General features: G+C 35.3%; 3 protein-coding genes across 7 annotated transcripts; 1 reads left to right on the forward strand and 2 right to left on the reverse strand.

Annotated features, from left to right (window-relative positions):
• Window positions 1–135: 135 nt before the first annotated feature.
• Window positions 136–23540, reverse strand: LOC132068448 (glutathione hydrolase 1-like). Of its 5 annotated transcripts, none has more exons than XM_059462043.1 (8): window positions 5704–5878; window positions 4986–5317; window positions 4259–4605; window positions 2695–3213; window positions 2284–2519; window positions 1861–2125; window positions 1334–1471; window positions 136–725 (listed from the first exon to the last, which is right to left on the reverse strand). In XM_059462043.1, exons 3-8 carry the CDS (start codon window positions 4595–4597, stop codon window positions 498–500), a joined length of 1725 nt encoding a protein of 574 aa, XP_059318026.1. In that variant the 5' UTR covers window positions 4598–4605; window positions 4986–5317; window positions 5704–5878; the 3' UTR covers window positions 136–497. The 5 variants fall into 5 exon arrangements, with proteins under 5 accessions (XP_059318026.1, XP_059318024.1, XP_059318023.1 ...); XM_059462041.1 differs by having other exon boundaries at window positions 4982–5317; XM_059462040.1 differs by lacking the exons at window positions 4986–5317; window positions 5704–5878 and adding an exon at window positions 23516–23540.
• On the forward strand, window positions 7324–8083 carry LOC132066934 (uncharacterized). The gene is made up of 2 exons (XM_059460120.1): window positions 7324–7628; window positions 7706–8083. The coding sequence occupies exons 1-2, from the start codon at window positions 7473–7475 to the stop codon at window positions 7916–7918; spliced, it is 369 nt and encodes a 122-aa protein (XP_059316103.1). The 5' UTR covers window positions 7324–7472; the 3' UTR covers window positions 7919–8083.
• LOC132068449 (glutathione hydrolase 1-like) lies at window positions 18851–23639 on the reverse strand. The gene is made up of 7 exons (XM_059462044.1): window positions 23516–23639; window positions 22247–22584; window positions 21218–21736; window positions 20681–20916; window positions 20198–20462; window positions 19955–20092; window positions 18851–19227 (listed from the first exon to the last, which is right to left on the reverse strand). Exons 1-7 carry the CDS (start codon window positions 23526–23528, stop codon window positions 19000–19002), a joined length of 1737 nt encoding a protein of 578 aa, XP_059318027.1. The 5' UTR covers window positions 23529–23639; the 3' UTR covers window positions 18851–18999.

Consider the following 23639-nt stretch of genomic DNA (forward strand, 5'->3'; position numbering starts at 1 on the left):
TCAATGAGTGTATCATTTGTAAGTTAATCCATCACTAAATTGGAATTGACTGCTTACTTGCAATTTTGGGATTTGTAATCTTGTTTTAGTGTTGGCTGTATTTTCAAATTTACATCTAACTAGTGACTCTCAAAATTAGTCCTTATTAGGCAATTTCAAATAAATGGCGAAGCCAGGAAAATTTTGCTCAAGAGTTTTCAACGGTGTCCAACATTTAAAATGTGAATAAAAAGCAATATTTGGCCGATATACACAGTATACTGTTCTGGCGAATGAGTGTTTAACTAACCGCTATATGCGGTTGTAGCTCCGGCCCTGCTTCTAGCTATGATTTGATCTTTGGTTACCCAAATGGTAGTTGTAGTTGTACATGTCTCAATGAGCTCTCCAAAACATCAAGAAAAGAAAAATCACACATGATCAGATGTAGTTGATCATATATGGCTTTCCTATATAGGGGCCTTGTGCGTCGACGACTCCTGTTAGACGTTGCACGTCTAAAAGCCAGCAGGAAATCCGCCCTTCCTCGGATCACTTACAGCTACAAGCTCCCCTAACTTTAATGACTTGAATTCTCGAACAACAAATTGGCAAATTGTCCCTCCAGCAATACTCTGCAGGACATGTCCCTTCTTTTGCAAGGCAGCCCTTGTTTTTGCTGGAAGTTCTATGTGATCACCTGTCACGACTGTCCAGTTCTCGAATTGTAGAACATTTGGAATCAGCTGCAAAGAACAATATCATGAAGGTTGAGTAAGCTTGAAAATCAGAAAATTGGAAGAAAAAGAAGAGTAATGATCCTGTAATCACGAGAAGTACGCGTCTACAGCTTTTTCGATTCACACTGCATTAATATGCAAAAGATTCACCTCTAGGAAGTAACTCCATTTTATGGATGGTTATACCTATTGTATCGTATCGTATTGTTACCTTAAGTACAACGTTGTTTTGATTGTTACTTAAATTTTATTGTATAGTATAGTCAAATCCATAGTTGCTTAACGACGAAAAGAGCCATTTTATGTAACGAACGATTTGGTAGGATCGTGTCCTCACCTTCTTTTTTTCATCTTACCTTATTATTTAATAATAATCCTATTTTATCCTTTATCCTACCTATTTTATAATAACTCTACCCCGCACCATACTTTTTCTTTGTAATCTTGTAAGCTTATTCTTCAGATTTCTACTGTGTGGCATTAAGAATGACGAAAAACATACAATCCATCCAAATGTTGTATTCATCAAAACTAACAGTACAACACAGAATGATATAATACATTATGAAACGATACGTAACGAAATAATTCAGAAAAACTTCAGTTGTAAGTACCTGATGGTAATATCTTGGAGCCATTACAGAAGAAAATGGATCCATTCCCCTTGCAAAATGATTCAGAAAAACCTCAGTTGTACCAGCAATTATCATTGCTCCTCCACTTGCACCAACAACAGCTCTCAGTTGTCCACCCTATTATATTACAAATAAGGTTCAAGTGAATAGCCTCTGTAAGACGTCGAATATGTTACCTCGGTTCCGGAATATTTGTCGCTTTGGAAAACTAAATTTGTTTCGTAATATTTGACGTTTTAGAAAAACAAGATGTCATTTATTACTTTTTTTGCTCAAATCTACCCTCACTGGTCCAAATTGGTAGTTTAGGTGAATATTCGTATGATTAAGGCTATCAAATATGTTTTTTAAGGCGTGTGCCAAAACTTTAAAAGACAGATAATATGGACCGAAAGTGCTATCATTTTGTAAAGTCCGCTCTTCCATTTGGTCATGCTCATTACAATTAACTTTCTCAGTGAAGTGAACTCTAAGCAGATAAAACTTGGACAAATTGGAAATCCTACCTTGAGAATAATAGCAGGTGTCATTGATGACAATGGCCTTTTGCCTGGATGGATAAAATTAGCAGGTGCTGGTGGTGGAACATTTTCGGAACGTTTTGCAGGAACCGAGAAGTCATCCATTTCATTGTTAAGAACTATCCCTGTGCTTGGTGAGAGATACTTAGCACCAAAGTAAGCATTCACGGTGCTTGTCATTGAAACAGCATTTCGTTCACTGTCCACAATGGACATGTGGCTGGTACCATGATCATTGATCTGATTCCACCTATTTGAGATCAAATCAAAAAAATTGGCAAAATTGTTTATATTTTATCAATGATCAAGTGACATACAAATTCTGATGTGTACTTAGAGTGCTAGAAATAGGTTAAACGGAAGAAACTATAATCATGATTACTTGAGGAACTAGTCTAAGTTGCTTACTTTCCACCATAGTGATTGGAATTGAAAGTCATGTTGTCATATATGGTCTTCTTCAACTGTTTTGCAAATTTAGTTGACAGCATATCATTTACGACTTTTTTAATGTCGACGAAATCTGGATCACCAAGGTTCATCCTCAATGCAAATGCATGTTTCAGGGCTTCAATTTGTCGATGAATAAGAAGGGAGCTCGGACCTTCTATTGGAACTCCATATTGTGCAAGAATATTCAGTATCTGAGGACGACAAATATAAGAGATTTCACCGATCGTGGTAGTCCTAGTATAATGACTAAAGGAAAAAAATCAAATAGATATACTGTTTTATTGTGTGACCATCTCATCTAAAAGCTTAATTTGTTTCAGAGAACACATTTTTATTTACTTAATTATATTAAGAACGTATACTTACTAGCACCATTGCAGCGCCTCCTGCTGAAGGAGGTGGCATACCAAGTATTTTAAATCCCATTACATCTGCAGCGATAGGTTCTCTTATTCTAACTTGATATTGCTGCAAATCTTCCATTGTCAATATGCCTCCGGATTTTCTTATATCTTTGATCAATTTGACACCAATCGATCCATTGTAAAATGGTTTAGTTCCATATGCAGAAATTGCTCTAAGTGTTTTTGCTAACTGTTTGTTATAACAGGCTTCTCCTATCTGCAAAAGGCTACCATTTGATGTGAACAAGTTGCGAAGTCCCTTATCGGCCATTATATCTGATTTACTTTTGAGCATTTGCATGTGAAGATACGGTGAAATCTTGAACCCGTAACGAGCTAGATGTGCAGCTGGCCTCACAAGCCTTCTCCATGGAAGCTTTCCGTATTGTTTCCATGCTTTGTAAAGGCCAGCAATTTCTCCTGGAACTGCTATTGAAAGAACTCCGCTAGATTTTAGAGCAGCATTTTGCGCGTACATATTCTGGACAAGAAAGGTATCACATGACTTGCTCTACTAGATCGTTAAGTGCTTATATTTATTCGAAAATGTAAGAATTTGAAGCAATATCGATAACTAGTACTACAATATACATGACTAATTAGAAATGTGCAAAAAAAAAAAAAAAAAACACTTGGTAATTAAGAAAGAAAACTTCCACGCTTATAGTACGTGCAATCCTTATTGCACTCTTATTCTAGTCAAGGACATTTCAATATAAAAAAATCTACAAATTTTCCCACATAAGATAAGAAATTGTCACTTATTAACTCGTTATCTAAGCTCTCTAACATTCTTTGCAATTTCAACACTGGTGCACTCCCATTTGCTCTCCTAACTTCATCTATGGAAGATCACAAATGCTATTTTCCACCAAATCTTCTTTAAAAATACATATCATGTGTGAATGTCTATGTGTCTATTCGAGTTTGTGTTGGCATGACACAGAGGGGGATCTAGGATTTATTGGTTACGGGTGCCACACTCTTTCTGCCTATAGACATTACCGGTTGCACCTCGTTAATGTTTACTAATCTGGGTGATATGGTATACTAGTATATATGCAATTTCTTCAATATACATAGAATATATGAGTTTCGACCAAGGTTTGCTGGTGGTGTGGCACCCCCTCCTCCCATAGTAGATCAACCGAGGAAGGTTATATGCATGCATTCTGTTTATGTGAGCAAGTTATATGGGACTAAAACATGTCTTTTCATAGTCCTATAGATATGCTTGAAGTCCTTTGTTGCTTAGACTCTCCAAAAATGCCGCCGCACCCGTGTTGGATCCTCCAAATATACACTACTTTGGGAGAATCCGACATGCACCCATCAACATTATTGAACAGTCCAAGCAACATATTTGAAGTCTGAGACTTAAACAATTGGTTCGTTCCTATTCGATGTTGTCCAAAGGTTTAAAAGCTAAAAGAGAAACCAGTAACTTTTCATTAAAAAGTCTCGAATGTCATGAATCATAGGCTTGCTTAATTGAACAATCAAAAGACTGCAAAGAGTTCAAATACCTTAGAGGCTTTCTTGGGAGCAGTTTCCCTCATATCAAAGGCTTGTGCAGTCCCATTTTCTGAGCTTATTAGCATGAATGCACCTCCGCCGGTGCCACTAGACGCTGGACTGACAACTCCCAAGCAAAATGCAGCAGCCACTGCTGCATCCACAGCATGGCCACCTTCTCGCAGAACATCTCTTCCAATCCTGGAGCATCGGCCATCGTCTGTGGCAACAGCACCGTGATTTGCCTTTATTACCTCACGTCTATCATAGGCTAAACTCGTACTAGCTCTTGTGTTCAACAACAGAAATGCCAGCAGAACCAGAAATTTAGAGTAATGCCACTTTGACATCAACAGAGCTGTAAAAGTAATAAAGTCCTCAGCTTTCATAACCAACAATCAGAGGCGGGTACAAAACTTTGAGCTTATGGATCTGGATTCTAGAAAAGGTAGCTTACTATGTTCTGGATAAATTATTTATACATGTTACTTATATTTCTTAACACAAATACAGAATTTTGACCAAAGCTACGAGTTATGCAAACCCGTAACCAGAACTGTAGCTCCGCTCCTGCCAACAATCTAGAAAGAGGAACTTTCAACAAATTGAGTTCATTCTTTATCTGATTTCTACTCAAATATTGCTTTATTTTCTTGTTTCTCTTCAATACAGAAACCTCATTTCAAGAAAAAACTATTAACAAACCTTTATGTTTATTTGATAAAGTAGGCTACCTACATTACATCCCCTGGGATGCGGCCCTTCCCTGGATCTTGCGTGAATGCAGTATGTTTCGTGCACTGGGCTGCCCTTTTATACAGTAATGATATATTGATATTGAACTACACATAGGCTAATCTAGTACTCAGGCTTGATATCACCAAATTAACAATATTGCAAAAAGAAACAGAAATATAGGCCACTTTGACATCAACAAAGCTCAAAAAGAATAAATAAAGTCCTCTTCTTGTATAACCATCTAAAAAGAGGAAAATTCTAACAAATTGAGTTCATTCTTTGTGATTTCTACACAAATATTGCTTTATTTTCCTGTTTCTTTTTTCAGATACCTGCATTTCAAAAAAAAAACAAATGATAGGACTTGACTAACACACATAGTTATAGTACTCTATTGCAAGGCCTACATTTGCAACCAATTTACCAGAAGAAAGACAAAACCATCACTAAGGACAATTAAAAGAAAAAGGTTAATTGTGAAAGCCATAACAATGAAAAATATCAAATCTTTTTTTTATTTTCATTTCTTGGTAATTCTTTGATCAAAAGAAAAATGAGGAAAAAGATGAAGGTCTTAATCCCAAGAGCAAATTCCTCAATGTTGAAGCTTTATTCTTGAACATGATATGGATAAGAAAAATAGAATTGAAACAAACAATTCTATACTATCATGCATTATCAAAGTGGAAAATTTAAGAGCTGTAGTAGTATCACTTACAAGTTATGTTCATCTTTTAGAGCTGGAGAAATTCTTGCAGGCTTAGAAGGAATGCTGCTCTACTGGGAGAGGTTGAATTTAAACCAGTACAGTGTTAAGAAAAATTATTAAATTATAAAATCATAAAAATAGGCTGAATAGCTGAAAAGACACATTTACTTGTCCTGTTTTAATATGTCAACCCAATCCCCTATCTCACTAAACACTTCAACTAGTAAAAACAAGCGTTTTATATCCATTTGGGAAAACTTTCAAAATCTGCTTATTTTGAAAAATATTATTTGTTAGGAAGGTTCCAAAAATACGTATGGGAAGAATTACTCACTACTAAAAAGTTTTTATTTTCCTAAATGATTTCCTATCAAAAACGTTTTAGCTATTTCTCATTAAACGTTTAAAACCTACAAAAAAATTACAAAATTTCAAATGTTTCAATTGGGAAATGTTTCCTTTATGCGTTTTTTCTAGTGAGAAATTTTCATGAATGAGATGAGAAAATATATTTTATAGCATAAATTTTTCACCAAATGTTAGTGGAAAAAATTTCTTTTCTAGCAGTGACTTTTTCAGCTTATGAAAAACAATTTCTACTACTAAAAAAAAAAAAACTTATTTATTTCGTAAAAACTTGGTTAAACACTTCAACTCTCTAAAATTACACTTTTGAAAAAATTACTCCCTCCATTCTAAAAAAAAAAATCTTATTTTTCTTATTAGTTTGTTTCAAAAATATTGACACATTTCTATATTTAGAAACAATTTAACTTTATGATATGATTTATAGCCAGAAAATATCTAAAAATTGTTTTGGGCCACACATTTCAAAAGTCTTCATTTATTTCTTAAATTTTATGCTAAGACAAACTAAGATAATTTTTTTAAGACTGAGAGAGTACTTTGGACTTTTGCAGAAGCTTTACCCGGATAATAATCTATAAATGGAACTAACTGCCTACACAAATAACTTGCCAAAATAAATTAAATTGTACTGATATGATTAAAAAAATCTTTACACTCAATATATGTATATAATGAATTTTAAATTCAAATAGAGCAGCCAAAAGAGTGAGGAATAATGGTCCAATGGCACAGAGAAGCAATCAATGAGCCGTACATTTGTGGCCTTTATAGTAACAGACTTTTTTGTGACTCTTTCACGCGTGGGTTTTTAAAATTTCCAATGTCATATAAAGTTATTATATTTAGGTGTGTTTTCATTTTATCTAAAAATAAACTGGACCACTCACTATCGTTCATCATAACTTGCACGAAATCCCGCTGTGGAAGACAACTTAAAATATCATCTTTGCATTAATTGAAGGAGAAAATATATAAATACCCTCCTGGAGATGACATCTTTTTTTAATAAGACATCTAAACTTTGCGGGTGTCCTATGACCCCTCTAGATAAGTTCAAACTTTAACAAATACCATCTTTTGACCCATTTTTGAACCAGGCGTGGAAGCACGCAAGAAGAGCGCGTGAAGGCTCAATAAAACTTTCACAGACCAATCAAAAAATGCCACGTGGTTTCCCAATTTGAAAAAAATTCTCAAATCAATTTATATAACCAACCCTTCTTCCACATTAAAACCCAACGGTAAAATCACCATTGAAGCCCCACCTTCTTCTCAATTTCTGTCCATCTCAACAAAAATTAAATTCAAAAGGTATGAAATTTCCTTGTTTGATTAGCTTTACTAACTTGTAATCTTTGTTATTTTGCTCAAATTTACTTCTCCAAATTGGTTAGGGTTTGAGCAAAATCATGTCAAGGGCAAGCTTGAATCGCATTTGTGAAGATGAGAATGACCCAATGTTGTGTGAGACAGTGCGATGCAAATATGGAGACTTGCTAATAATGCAGACTTCGTGGTCGAATGATAATCCAGGAAGAAGATTTTGGTCTTGCCCACGCTATCGTGTATGTTTGATACTTAGTCATTTAATTTTTTTTTTCTATTTTTTTAGTTAAATTGACTCGTTTGAGACCCATTTTAGGAAAAGTCATGCAAGTTCTTCAGGTGGAGGGATCGTGATGAGATTGATGCGCGATCCAAGTTTGTTATTTCAAGATTGGCAAATAGAGTTAAGGATTTGGAAAAATCATTAGCATATTTCCAAAGTATGGAGAAAGAGATGAAATGGGTGGAGAATGAATGTCATGATGAGGTGACGACCGAGGGTAGTTCTTGTCAAGATCAAGTGATCTAGAAGGAGAAAGATAACCATGATCTGTTGATCAAAGAGGAGATAAATGATGTGGTGATCAAAGAGGAGAAAGATGAGGTGATCAACGAGCAGAAATGTGTTAATACTAAGGTGATCAAAGAGGACAAAGACAAGGTGATCATTGAGAAAAAGAAGATGAAGAAGAAGAAGAAGAAGAAGGAGGAGGAGGAGGAGGAGGAGGAAGGAGGAGGAGGAGGAGGCCAATTGGTATAGTTTCAGTTGGAAGCTTATCATGTGGTGAAGAAGAAGAAGAAGGAGAAGAAGAAGAAGAAGGAGGAGGAGGAGGCCAATTGGTATAGTTTCAGTTGGAAGCTTATCATTGTATTTGTTGTTATGGTTTTTCTTTTATTAGGATTTATCATTTAGTTGAAATTGGCATAGTTGTATCAAAGTTCCATCTGTAATTGGTTTTGTGTTTTTATTGCTGTTTTCATAATAGATTTAGGTGGAACTTTCTTTGTTTTGTGTAAGGGGTTGAATTATGTGTATGGAAACTGCTTTGTTTTGTGTAAGGGATTGAATTTTCTTTGAATCTTGTCCAATGAATTTTGTTCTTGTTTGTGTTATATTGCTGACCATTTGCAGCCAAAACTATTCCATTCATGCAACATATCAAGTAAAAGAAACTGACCATTTCATTCAATAAACTGCTGCATAAACAACTTTAGAGTTTGATACTTAATAGATGAACCTAATAGTACCAACAAAATGACAGTAGCAAATTTACATCAGCAACACCAAAATATCAGTAGCAACACCAAAAAACCAACTGAAGCAACACCAAACTAAGAGTAGCAAATTTACATCAACAAGACACAAAAAAAAAAAAAAGTAGAAAAAATGACATCTCCAAGTCAAAATAATAGTAGCAGCAACAACACCAAAAATCCAACTGCAGACCAACTATTTCCATGGCACAGGGGGCTTTCTAGATGTATCGCATTGACTACGATTGTTAGCAAACAACTTTGGACTTCGATTGTTAAGCAACTTTAGACCTTGTTTGGATTATTTTCTCACCCTCATTTGGTCAAGTCGATTATTGGTAATGGTTTGTTTGCCCCTTCATCCGAATCCTTTGCGTGGTGTGTAACCAATATCTCCAAAGAACCACGTCGATCTTATATGACTCTTCTACCAAAGGTTGTCAATGACCCTTCTATTTGGCATCCCAAGTGCCGTATAAATAAAGCACAAAGGTCGCAAATAATTTTGCAAATTAACCAGGTGATCAAACATACAATAAGAGTTTAATGCACTTACATTAAGAGTAGTAAAACCATCATCAGCAACCAATACCCCAACCCCACCATCCTTGGCCTTTTATAAGGTCTTTTTTCATGTTCACTACCAGGCTCTTGCCTCCTTGATTTTTTGTGTATCCCTCTTCCAATGCCTCTTCCACCACCCCTTTCACTACTTCCAGTTTCATTTTCCATCATTTCCTTGTTTGTCCTCCCCCTATTTGATCTAGCATGGTTATTGTAATACAAAATGTTAGATTATATTCAAACTAATGTAAGAACAATTTGATACACTTACTTGTAATTGACTAGCTGTTTGTGCAGTTTGACTAGCTGTCTCAGTTTCATTTTCCATCCTTCTCATATTTGCTCTTCCACAACTTTCAGCTTCCTGGATTAGATCTTAATATCTTATCTCTATAATCAAATATTCTACTATACTTAGCAATATGATCACCCCTAATCTCTTGTAATATTCTATCCCTAGCTCTTCTCACTGTTGTCTTTCCAACATAGATATCCAGTTCCTTCCTAATGATCTTCTGAAAATCCACTATCCTAATATTAGGCTGCTCAGTCACTCTGTTTTTGTATCTATCAGCCAGATATCTAGAATTGCACAAATGGTTATGGTTGGAGTCATGCATTTGTGGATAGAGATGTATGTTCTAACAAAAACTCTGTACTAGAACTGTCCAAACTTGCAAACAATAACCATGGACAACCTTCTTTGCAGCATCTGACCCTAACTCTGTTGGGCTCATTCACATATTTTTCAATTTGGATTTTTTCTTGAACTGCATATTTAATAACTGCCTTCCTAAATTCTTTTACATCTGCAAACACCAACCCTATTTCCCAAACAATCTTCACAGAAGTAGGATCAAATACAACTCTGTTTTTAGTCTTTTTTCTTCTAAGAGGTTTATGCACTACTTGTTCAACCTCTTCCTCATCTTCCCAGCCTGTTTCATCAGCTAATTCAAAGCTAGGGGCCTCATCACTCACTTGTATAGTAAGGTTCATCACCCCCTAGCTTACCATCTAATTTATCCTTTTCAACAACAGTCTCATCATACCCTATATCTGGTCCTTTTTTATTGACATGAACTTGTCCAGCAGTAGTACCTCTAGCTCTCCTATTTGCCCTGGTGAAATGTCTTATATTTGCCCTAAAATCTCTATACTTTTCATGAACATCATTATCTTCTAAAACCTCTTCAACACCTGTGCTATTTATGCTATCTTCACTATCTCCTTCACATCCATCCTCTACATCCTCTCCACCTGTATCTTCTTCTACTTCAGACTCACAAGTAGGCTCATCAGTGGGATTATGAGGTTCAGGATTAGTTGATGGTTCAACAAGTTCAGCAGTAAGGTTAGAAGTTTCAGCAATAGGGTTAGAAGGTTCAGCAGTAGGGTTCGAAGGTTTAGCAAAAGGGTTTGAAGGGTTTGAAGGCTCAACAGTTGGGTTTGGAGACTCACATGTAGTGTTTGGAGGCTTAACATTAGGGTTTGGGGGGGTTTGGATACTCAGCAGCAGCATTTAAGGGTGTTGAAGATTCCTCACCTACCCCTCAGAATTTAAACTTTATGGATCGAATTTAATATTTGATATTTATACATATTTAGTAGACTTCTTAACATTACATATACAACACCTTAGGGTGTGTTAGGGAAATGTTTTTCATGAAAAATGTTTTCCTGGAAAAAAAGTGGGATTTTTTACTTATTTTCTTGTATTTTAGTATATAAGCAAAAAAATATTATCCTAAAAATAGTCGTGTATAATCTAGATGAATACTATGGAAAAGATGGGGGTGGAGATGTGGTTTTTAACTTGTTTACTGCGAACAATAATTGCCTAACGAATTAGCTACGAAACCCATCACTATTCTATCGCTTAATAACTCGTAGCTAACATATTTTATTAAAAAAATACTGTGTGACTGGTCCATCATTAAATAAGATTAATTAACGATGAATTTTTTATGTCTAGCTATAAAAAATTGTCTATTGCTATTTTTTTTTTTTGTGACATTTCACACTAGAAAGTTAGCTAAAGTTTAAATAAGGGGAGTCCGGCCTGTCATAAAGCATAGAACCTCTGCAAACCAAAATAAAAAAGAAAGAGAGACTTTGATATTAAAGATTAGGGGTGGGCATACCTGGTAGACATCTATTACCGTGTATCAAAATCGAAACTTCTTATACCGTGATTTTGGTATTATGATATTTGGTACGACATTTGATATATATTTTTAAAAAGTTGAGTATTTGGTATTTATAAAAAAAGTACATAATATCATACCGAAGTATATTGTTATATTTACAATTCGTATATATTAGTATTACTAGTCTCCGGGAACGTGCGTTGCACATTTTTCCCCATCATTATTATATATTTTTTACATATTTAAAAAGTCAAAATATCGATTTTACCATTTAAATTTTATTCGTTAACAAAATTTATAATAGCGGGATGATGTAGTTTCCATCTAGCAAGAAATACCTGATGCTAATTAAGATATATAATATAGCCTCTATGGTATGAATATGTTAATGAATTCTTGCTCTAAATTTAATAGATGCATGTAAGTATCTTTAACAAAATTAGCAAAAAACGCAAAGAAATATAGATTTTCACAAAACGTGCAAACAGAGCACAATATATATTATCTTCACCCATAAAATTATAGAAACTAAATAATAGGAAACTAAGATGCAACACAGAAGAGAAACGAAGCTAGCTACTTCTATCAACAAATAAACCTGAAAACAGTAGATGTGTTCTCATGTTACCGGTGACTGATATAGTAAGAGTCCTCCAGGGACTGATACGGTCAGGGAAATTTTTAGTGAAATATTGGTCCCCAATATTTTCTAAACCTGTAGATCAGTCATAGAATCTTTGAAAAACTGGTAAGAGGTAACGGTCACTGAAGGCAGCTTAAAAAATGGAGGAAAGAAACTTTGTTTCTACAACTTTTGTTTCTTCAATATATAGAGGTTAAAATGACTCTTTATATGGATTACCATCAGTAACACAATGAATAAACAGTTATACGTCTTTCAAGATTCCAAGAATTAATGTTTATCCACGTACTCTATAATTATTTGTGGCTTCCATGTCCATTTACATTGTATATGAAAAGATGTTCAGTACTGAAAAGATAAAAATAAAAACTGATGGAAGCTAAAGAAGCAGATTTTTTTTTTTTTTTTAAAAAAAAAAAAAAAGAACGGACAACGTATCTATTGTAGATTTAACACTTGCTGATGTGGTGTCCTTGATGCAGAGTGTTAAATGTCCCATGAAGTTAATTAGAAATAAAATGAACTCAGCTCCTAAAGAATACTGCTATAAATGCATTAAACGGTATACTATTTGTAATGTGTAAGAGTCATTATTGTGGCTGATTAAAGGTTAGACAGATGAAAAGGCAAACGTTGAACTTTGATTTATTATTTGGAATTAACTACATTCATGGGAGCTATTATTTTACATTTAATAGGATACTAATTTTGCTTAGATATTTAATTAGATTTTGATTTAGTGTAAGGGTAAAATGGTAAACTAACTTTGAAGATTGGAGTTTCCCACTTTTAGTATAATATGATGATAATACTAACAAATATATAAACTAGTATTAGCACAAAACTAATTGTTTAGACGTTGAAATATTGACTACTCTTTCTTGATTGAAATGTAATTGATTTACGAGAAGATTACTTGTACTTTTTTTTTGAATATTTTTACAAGTATGAAGTGTCAGCATGATATAATTGAGACGTTTCGTGAATCATGAATAGGCGAAGTCATAATTCTCTACGATATTAGTATATGTAAGTCAACTATGGTAACATAATTACTGTACCGCAAAATACCAAAATCGGACTTAAAAATACTGGACCATACCGAATTAATTTGGTATGGTAATGGTATAGTATTTTTAGAAATCGAAAACCGAAATTACCGTACCGAAGTTTTAAATACCATACCATATTGTACCATGTCCACCCCTATTAAAGATAATGTTCGCTCACTCTACACATGTTCCCGGTTGAGTTATGTTATGTTGGTAACCACATGTGCAAGTCAAGCAGTTCACAATGGTGTCGTTGTACAAAGAGGATAGTGAGACACAACAAGTGAGCGTCTTCTGAGCTAGGAACTGTCAATAGGGTGCAAGTAACACTTCATGTCACTGCAAGGAAAAAGATACACTTAACATGAATATACCTTTTACTAGTACAGACTTGGCAAATTTCATACTCAAAGAGATATGCATCAGTTATGGATGTGTCATGTCATTAATGTCTTGAGAAAGTAAAGGAACAGAGTAGAAATAACAATATACTTAATTGAAAAATAAAAAAACACGCAACCACCGGAATGAACTATTATTGCATACTCATTAGCTTTATAACCCAATGTAACTTACTCAAAGTTTGAGTGAACCTCTTTCCATAGTGTTGGGAACTTGCTTGGTTTTCCCTTTGTTGCAGACCCACAGGTATATCCAGGTCCCGGTGCCTTGAGGGTGAAGTTTTTTTGGAAAACTCACTTTCTTCTTACTTGTTCCTGCCTGACCGACACTGAGCTCGAACGCGCTTAACAGCTTTCTACGGGTCTTGAACCCACGAGCTAATTACACCACCTTTGCAGCAATATACACTTTGCTGGTTATTTGGAGTTCCTGGCAACAAGTCGACAATGGTTGGGTCCCTTTTGCAGCAACAAATTGACAGTTTTTAAAAGAAGCTAAAAAAAACTTTATCTTTACTCTCCAGAAGCACTTATATATTTTCTCCCAAAAGTTTAGTCAAACACCTCAATTTTTTTTAAAATAAGCACTTACTAGAAAAAATAAGTACTTTTGGAGAAAAATAAGCTGGGCCAAACAGGCTATAAGACACTTAAGTTGGGCCGGAGGGAGTACTTCGTAGTAGTAGTCTCCTATGCTCAGCAAACAATTCCAAGAAACAACAGCTCAAGTTTAAACAATGTCCATTAGTTTTTAGTTTAATTATCAAGTGCTGAAATAGGATCATCATTCATCATTTTGAGTTTGCACTAATTTCGTACTCTATTACTTTAGAGGTATACTTTACACATGTTTAACAACAGTATATATATATATATATATACATATTACTAATTTGGGATGCACATAGGGCGCACAGGATGCACGTGCCCCGCACGAGATGCACGTGCGGTGCACGTACAAGCTAGTTTTATTGATATACTTGAGTCCTCGTATTGAGATTTGGATTTAGGTCACCAATTTCAGTGAGCCGCCCCTGTATATCACCTCTTCAGATCCTTGCTAGGATTCCACTTGTCCTTCAAATACTAACAATTGAATATATACAACCAGAAAACAAAAGGTAATCAACATCCATAGAATATAGAGAAAATTACGCCACTTATCAAGGTTTTAAATTTAACCACGTAATTAGCATATCTTAAAAAAGAACAGGCTTTATTACATTTATGACATACTCAAAAAAGGAAAATTACTATACGAAAAAGAAAAAAGATATCCCCTGGATCAGGGATTCACCCACGTTTTCCTTATTTCTCTTTCTTTAAATAACACACCCCTAGTTTTCTCACTTCTCTCTTCTTCAACCAATAGACCCCCATTATTTTCTGGCTCCAAGAACGCATAGAAGGAAAAGAAGACAAATATTTCAATTCTCAAGCCCAAAGTTTCTAAAGAAAATGTATAATTGTGAGGTGATGATATCTAATTTGGATCTCAATTAGACCTTATTCTTTTCTTGTGTTGGTTTACTGCTAACACTTGAATGTATTTTAATTTATTAATTGTTTTAATTTAAATACAAATAATTACATTATATCATTTTTATACAATGTATAAAGCATGTATTTTTAATTTATACTCTTTAAAAACATGCTTAAATACACATTATATCTGATATAATTCATTTTCAGAGATATAATATGCGTACTAATGTGTTAATATACATAGTATAATTCAATTATATTTTAATAGTATTGAGGTATAATATTATATACTTGATATAAAATTTTCTTGAACAATACTCTGTATATTAAATTTATAATATAGGTGATTTTTTATGTTGTCATGATGCCTAACTATTGACCCTTGAAATCAAAATAGAAAGGCCAAAGACTACATAATGAAAAATTGTGTAGGGAGAAAATGTTTAGAATATATGGAGAAAGTATAAAATGGAAAATGTCGTATAAAAAGAACAGTTATAGAGGATATAGAGTCCCACTAAAAAAATAGGGAGCAATTTCCTTATCCAAAGCAATTTATTTCACTATAAAACTCTTACCCTGTCATGGAATGTTGAATGCATTTACCTGCTAAGAATATAAAAATATTTTTATATTTTTGTCTACTTATATTTTTTTCCCTAGAATATATAGTTTTTACGTCGATATTGATGAATTAACTGGTGATGCCAAAATATAAGTGCACAAGCACGATTACTAGTATGTAATACTGAAGTAACAAAATTTCATTAAATAGCATCAAGGGAATGCAAAAAGTATAAAAGAGTGAGGTCCACCACAAATGTAGTGCTAGACAGAATCTACGGAGCTGACAAATTGTCCAAATTTTCTTGCAGAGACTCCAAATGTTCCACTGTCAATGCCCTTTCTTGCTCTGACTCCGATCCCATCCAATTACACCACAACACCATAAACTTTGATATGCTTCATGTTCAGCTGTATGTGTTTGGTCATTGGGTTTTGCGTTGACCACGACCAATCTGATTGGTCATTGATGAGCTGTGGTGTTAGAGTTATCTCCACTACTTATTTAGGGTAGCAGAGTGAGTCTTAGGACAGCCTTCCATCCTCAGACCGATGGCCAGTCTAAGAGGACCATCCAGACATTGGAGGCTATGCGGAGGTAATCCCTTGATTTTCGAGGTTGTTGGGACAGACGCCGATGCCCGATTCCCCCACCCATTACTCATTCCTTCCCGACTCGATAGGGATTGCAATCTCGAGAGAGGGAGCAACAATTGACCTCCGACAGGGGCATGAGTACACTGCTTTCACACTCGAACTCTCCTACTGTGTACTGTGTGTGCTTTCAAGCAATAAGACTGCTTGCTAAACGAACCACTGCTGACGAAGTGCCCCATACCCGCACTAAGGGGTAACCTGAGATAAGGTATGGAAGCAGTCTAATTATTTCCACTTGAGTCGACCTGCACCAGCCCACTAGCAAAACAAAAGGCAAGGAACTTCTTTCACTAGTATAGTATCGGGAACATGCCTAGTTTCCTGCTCATCTCTATCATTTCATGATGAGTTGGTGTATTCAGAGGAAAAGACCTTTTTTTGTGTCCATATACAATCCCTTACCTACAATTATTGTTGTCACACTCAGTTGGCTCCTGCTTGGAGAGAAATATTCACGGGAATGATTGGGGGATCAATCTTGATTTTTTTGGGACTGTTTATGGTGTTGTGGGGTGATTGAGTGGAGTCAAAGCAAGAAAGGACATTGGCAGTGGAACATTTGGAGTCTCAGTAAGAAAATTAATTTAAACAATTTGTCAACTCCGTAGATTATGTCCAGCACTATATTTGTGGTGGAGCTCATTCTTGCATACCTTTTGCATCCCCCAAATGTTATTTGATTAAATTTTGTTACTTCAACTTTATGCATACTAATACTCGTGCTTGTGCACTTATATTTTGGCTTCACCAGTTAATTCATCAATATCATCGTAGAAATTATGTATTCTATGGATGTTGATTACATTTTTCGTTTATGTTTTTATGTATTCAATGTTAAGATTTGAAGGACAAGTGGAATCCTAGGAAGGATTTTAAGAGGTGATATACCAGTTTTCATTCTATGGATGAAATATTTGTACTAAAAGGACTCTATAGCTATACTATCACAACTCCGTTTTAAAATTATGTAGCATCAAGTTTTGTATTCGTGGGAAAAAGAATTGCTCATATTAATAGGAAAGCGTATAACGTTTCTTTCCGATCCATTAACTACTTGCCTTCCCCTTCCTCACCCTCAGGGACTTTCAAAATTTAAACAATATGAATGTGGGTTCTCAATTATTGGAAAATAAAAATTGAAGAGGAAACCAAAAACCAAAATGCAATAATCATATCCGAAAACTGGACCAAACAAAAAGTACTTTTTATTCCTATTAAAGCCAAAGAGAGAAAAAAATAAAGTAACCCCAATGTTCTAGTATTTCGGCGAATCTTATTGTTTCTAACACAAAATCAAAATCAGATATCTTGTTACCAGATTCCAATTTTTGGAATCCATAACACTGACATGGATTTCGAACTTAAGAAAGTGAAACTTCAGCATAATAACCTGAACAAAATTCAAGACACTGTCATCAAGTTTCACTTTTTTAAGACTCATGGATTTAAAATAATGGATTTTTCACTTGTTTAAGTTCAAAATCTATGACACCATTTCAGCATCAAAGTGACTTCTTTTCAATGAATTTTCAAAGACTGACTATTTTTCAAAAAACAACAACAACAACATACCCTGTGTAATTTCACAAAGTGGGGTCTGGGGACTATTTTTCAAAACCGAATCTGAAAAATGGCTAGCCCCGGTCAGCCTTACCAGATTATAGAAAACAATTCTAGTTCTAGGTGAATGAGATGATAGTATGGTTGGATTTGGAATTGCATTGATCCAAGAACAAAGACCGATAGCTTTTATAAGTAGAATAAAACTAGCATGAATAAGCGACTATTTTGTACTATTTCTACTTTGCAATTAGTTCATCATTTTCTTTCACACCATCCACCTCCCTTACCTAACACCTCATATCTTTATCATTTTTTTCAAGACTGAATCTGTCTCTTATTTATAATAAAATAATAGTACTGAATGCTATGGATCGGATGTATATTTGATAATATTCTACATGTGGATAAATAAGTTAAAGCAAAACTTAGTCTTTAATAGTGAGAGTTCCAGTTGTTGAAACTAATATTTCCATCCCTTGAATATCTTGTAGACCTTTAAACAGTATATTAATGTTTTCCCTCTATTTTGTGATCAGATCAGGATTTTCTTCCAGCCGAGGGTCTATCGGAAACAGCTTCTCTACCCCACAAAGGTAGGGTTAAGATCTTTATATCTTACTCTCCCCATACCCCACTTTGTTGGATTACACTGGGTACATTGTTGTTGTTGTTATCAGGATTTTCTTCCGGGATATATATCAAAAGCTTTGATTGCAGTACTTGCCAGGTATGGAGGCAAAGGAGCAGAAAAACATATAACTAGGATGGTATAATCTTGTAGTTGACTGTTAAAAAAAAAAAAAAACTAAAAAAAAAAAAAAACTTCTTCTTCCACCCCTTCCCAAAAGTCACCAACACCTCCCAAAAGTCACCAACACCTTCATCATATGTATTATTCATTTCTAGGTGACGTTTGGTTGAGGGTAAAACAGAAGATAAATCTCACATAAAATTAAACACTATTTTATATATTTTGTCTGAATTTGATTTGCTTTTCCACGTTAACCTAAGCATAATTTATTAGAATGTTTAGTTTAAGTTATTTTTCGTCCCATAACTAATACTCGCATAAGTTATACATAGATCTTTATTTCATTTTACGTAATATAGAATGTGGAACAGGGATAAAGGAATCAGTAATACATGAATTAAAATAACTAAATGACATGAATGATCCTTCACGTACTACCCAATGTGGTGCCAAACCAAGCATCTTCTATCCTCGTGATGCAGTAAATCCCTCACGGGCGACGACACCTTTGTTAGACGTTGTAGGTTTAAAATCCAGCAGGAAATCCGCCCTTCCTCGCGTCACTTACAGCAACAAGCTCCCCTAACTTTGATGACTCGAATTCTTGAACAACAAACTGGCAAATTGTCCCTCCAGCAATACTCTGTAGGACATGTCCCTTCTTTTGCAGGGCAGCCCTTGTTTCTTCTGGAGCCTCTATGTGGTCACCTGTCACGATCGTCCAATTCTCGTATTGTAGCACATTCGGAATCAACTGCAAAGAACCATAACGTGAGAGATCAACATTACATTTTTAAGCACAGGGTTATGGAGTTTTTGAACAATGGGTTGTATTTACAATGCAGAACATATATATGAAAAACTACTAAATTTAGTACTAAAATTTCAACGGTCCAATGAGTTAAGTGCTAAGAACCTTTCTGAAACTGATAAAAGCATATTTTATTGGATTTTTTCGAGGCCTTGCTATGTGGTGGGATAATAATACGACAGCCTTACGGTTGACAAACTAAATTTACCAGCTAGGTAACCAGGGGTGGCAGTTAGCCCATGAAAACATGACCTGGCCAACCTGTTCAAGTTCGCCCATTTGTTAGCTCAACCCATTTTGACCCACCCAAATTCAGCTCAACTCGTCCATTTAACACCCCTACATGTAACCTTTAAGTTTAAGCCGAAGATTCAATAAGCATAACAATCAGCTTGTAAATCAGAAACTGGAAGAAAAGAAGTCAGTATGTGTACAACTTTTTTACCATTGCCACTGCATTGATATGGGTAAGATCTACTTTTTATAACACCCCTAGAAGGTGACTCTATTTTCTTTAAAGGCAAACTTATGAGAAGCATCTTTGTAAATTTATTCACCGAGATTGAAAATCATTTATATAATCTTTCTGTCAGAAAGAGAAAGACTTGAATTGAAACTCTCTTTTCGATTATTTAAATAATAGAACTATTGGCTTTTAGAATATAGATACCTGATGGTAATATCTTGGAGCCATTACAGAAGAGAAGGGATCCATTCCCCTCGCGAAGTGATTCAGAAAAACCTCGGTCGTACCAGCAATAATCATTGCTCCTCCACTTGCACCAACAACAGCTCTCAGTTGTCCACCCTGTTATTACAAATGCAGTTCAACAAAATCCCGTATTGAATTAGTATCTTTTAAAAAAGTCTGCTCTTTACATGAGTTAAAACTTGGATAAATCAGAAATCTGACCTGGAGAACAATAGTAGGTGTCATTGATGACAATGGCCTTTTGCCTGGACGGATAAAATTTGCAGGTGCTGGTGGTCGGACATTTTCAGAACTATTTGTAGGAATTGAGAAGTCATCCATTTCATTGTTAAGAACTATCCCGGTACTTGGTGATAGATACTTAGCACCAAAGTAAGAATTTATAGTGTTCGTCATTGAAACAGCATTTCGATCCCTATCCACAATTGACATATGGCTGGTACCATGATCGTTGATCGGATTCCACCTATTTGTGATCGAAGGTTCTTTTCAAAATTGTTATATTTATAAGATACAAGCACACTGCTAACAACATCTAATTCTTGTAAGATTAAATGATGAATATCTTGGTGCGTGAGTAAGTGACATACGAATCCTGTTAACTACTTAGAGTGCTCGAAGTAATTAGTTAACATAGAAGGAACAAAATCATAATCACTTGAGGAACTAGTTCAAGTTGCTTACTTTCCACCATAGTGATTGGGATCGAAAGTCATGTTGTCAAATATGGTTTTCTTCAACTGCTTTGCAAATTCAGTTGACAGCATATCATTTGTGACACTTCTAATGTTGACGAAATCTGGATCACCAAGGTTCATCCTCACTGCAAATGCATGCTTCAAGGATTCAATTTGTCGGTGAATCATAAGGGGGCTTGGACCTTCCATCGGAGTTCCATATTGTGCAAGAATGTTAAGTATCTAAGGAAGGCAAATAGAGGCATTTCTTCAAAAGTGTACCATAGTGAACAATTATCACAACATGCTCTGAACGATAAGAAGTATCAACACAGTGTAAAAACACACACATTACGACTCCGATGTCTAAACTAGATACTCCAAACTACCAAATCTAGCTCATGCTTGCCCACTCACACGAACTAGATGGTTTAATGTACATAAGAAACACATACTTTTAGGGAAAAACAAGCAAACTAAGAGTTAAAGTCTCACTTTTCTGAAATCCGATGATTAAAGGAAATGATCAAAGAGATATACTTACTAGCACCATTGCAACACCTCCAGATGAAGGAGGTGGCATACCCAGTATCTTAAATCCCATTACATCTGCAGCGATAGGTTCTCTTATTCTAACTTGATACTGCTGCAAGTCTTCCATTGTCAGTATGCCTCCGGATTTTCTTATATCCTTGATCAATTTGACCCCAATCAATCCGTTGTAAAATGCTCTAATTCCATACGCGGAAAGTGCTCTAAGTGTTTTTCCCAACTGTTTGTTATAACATACATCTCCTATCTGCAAGAGGCTACCATTTGATGTGAACAAGTCACGAAGTCCCTTATCTGCCATTATAGATGATTCACTTGCACGCATTTGCATGTGAAGATATGGTGAGATCTTGAACCCACTATGAGCTAGATGTGCAGCTGGCCTCACAAGCTTTCGCCATGGAAGCTTTCCATATTGTTTCCATGCTTTGTAAAGGCCAGCAATCTCTCCTGGAACTGCTATTGAAAGAGCTCCTCTAGCTTTTAGAGTAGCGTTTCCCGCGTACATATCCTGGACAAGAAAGATTTGACGTGATTTCCAAGAAGTCTAACTGGTACTTTAAGTGCATATATTTGTTGAAAATGCAAGAACTTGAAGCAATATCGATTGAGAAAGACTTACTCAAATAATAGTTGATATGCCATAAATGACAAGCAATGCAATTCATATCATAGTTAAAGATACTAATCTTAAACAACTGAAGTTACCAACTTGTAAGGATTGCTCATGTCCTCCCTCTGCCCCAATTTATGTGACACTCTTTCCTTTTTAGTCCGTCCCAAAAAGAATGACATCTTTCTATATTCAGTAACAATTTAACTTTAACTTTTCATTTTACCCTTAATGAGATGATTTATAGAGAAATTTCTATGGCTTATTTTAGTCACAAGTTTCAAAAGTCTCCTTTTTTCTCTTAAACTACGTGCACAGTCAAACACCTTCACGTAAATTAGGACGAGGGAGTAAAGTGTAGTAGTATAACCAATGACCATTCTGTTTTCCACCAAAGAGTTCAAATACCTTAGAGGCTTGTTTGGGAGCAGTTTCTCTCATATCAAAGGCTTGTGCTTTTCCATCTGCTGATCTTACTAGCATGAATGCTCCTCCGCCGATGCCACTAGACGCCGGACTGACAACTCCCAAGCAAAGCGCTGCAGCAACCGCTGCATCCACAGCGTGGCCGCCTTCTTTCAGAACATCTCTTCCGATCCTCGAGCATCGGCCATCATCAGTGGCAACAACACCATGATTTGCCTTTATCACCTCGCGTCTATCATAGGCTAAACACGTACTTGTTCCCCATATCACCAACAGTGATGCCAAAAGAAACAGCAATCTAGAGTTTGACATCAACAGAGCTGTAAAAAATTTAATAATCTCCTCAGCTTTCATGACCAACAATCTAGGAAGAGGGAAATTCGACAAATTGAGTCCATTGCTTTATCTGATTTTCAAGAAAAACCAAATGACAGAACTTGAACTACACATAGGCTAATTAGTACTCAGGCTTAAGCTTAAGATCACCAACAACAATAATCCCAAAAGAAATAGAAATAGGCTAAATGCTTAATAGAGTCATCAGCTTTCATAACGAACAATCTGGAAAGAGGAAAATTCAATAAATTGAGTTCATTCATTCTTCATCTGAGTTCTGCATGTCTGTTTCTTTCTCAATATAGAAACCTGCATTTCATAAAACAAGAAATGCAAGACTTGAACTACACATAGTACTGATCTCTATTTAGATTTTTCCTGCTCAGTTAAAAAAGCTTACATTATGAAAAAACACTATACTCAACAACAAGCAGGGGCGGAGCCACCTTGGCTTGAGGGGTGTCAAGCGACACCCCTGAAAAAAAAAAATTACATTGTATATATAAGTGAAATTTTGGTTTTGTAGGTATGTATACTAGTGTTGACACCCCTTAACACAAGTTGAAGGCTTAGCGTAGCGGTTAAGGGGTTGCAAAAAGTCTCTAAGATCACAGGTTCAAACCTAGGTCACGACATTTTTACATTTTTTGACACCCCTTAATATGAATCCTGGCTCCGCCACTGACAACAAGAACAAAGCAACTGAACAAGATTGCATGGCCTAATCATTAGCAGGGAAAACAGCAGCTAGCAATTATTTATTTCTTGGTAATTCTTTGATCAAAATCAAAATCCGAAGGCAAATTCCTCACCATTGAATCTATATTCTTGAACTTGATATGGATAAGAACTAGTAAAAACTACTGATTCAAAAGGAATTGAAACAAATAACTCTACAATTCATTTATCACTTACAAGTGGTTTTCATTCTTTAGAGCTGAAAAACTCTTGCAGGCTAGAATTGGTGCTGCTCTACTGGAGAGTTTGAATTTATAGAACCTCTCCGGTCTAAAAGAACTTTTACATTAGCTCATGCAGA

This window comes from Lycium ferocissimum, chromosome 8 (genome assembly GCF_029784015.1).
Source record: "Lycium ferocissimum isolate CSIRO_LF1 chromosome 8, AGI_CSIRO_Lferr_CH_V1, whole genome shotgun sequence".
NCBI lineage: Eukaryota > Viridiplantae > Streptophyta > Magnoliopsida > Solanales > Solanaceae > Lycium > Lycium ferocissimum.

Coding starts and splice junctions, on each gene's coding strand:
- LOC132066934 (XM_059460120.1), top strand. CDS start 7,473: ATGTCAAGGGCAAGCTTGAATCGCATTTGTGAAGATGAGAATGACCCA. Junction 7,629..7,705: donor GGTCTTGCCCACGCTATCGT/GTATGTTTGATA, acceptor GACCCATTTTAG/GAAAAGTCATGCAAGTTCTT.
- LOC132068449 (XM_059462044.1), bottom strand. Junction 20,917..21,217: donor GAGGTGTTGCAATGGTGCTA/GTAAGTATATCT, acceptor TGCCTTCCTTAG/ATACTTAACATTCTTGCACA. Junction 19,228..19,954: donor CTCCAAGATATTACCATCAG/GTATCTATATTC, acceptor GGTTCTTTGCAG/TTGATTCCGAATGTGCTACA.
- LOC132068448 (XM_059462040.1), bottom strand. Junction 3,214..4,258: donor CTCCCAAGAAAGCCTCTAAG/GTATTTGAACTC, acceptor TTTCTTGTCCAG/AATATGTACGCGCAAAATGC. Junction 2,520..2,694: donor GAGGCGCTGCAATGGTGCTA/GTAAGTATACGT, acceptor TGTCGTCCTCAG/ATACTGAATATTCTTGCACA.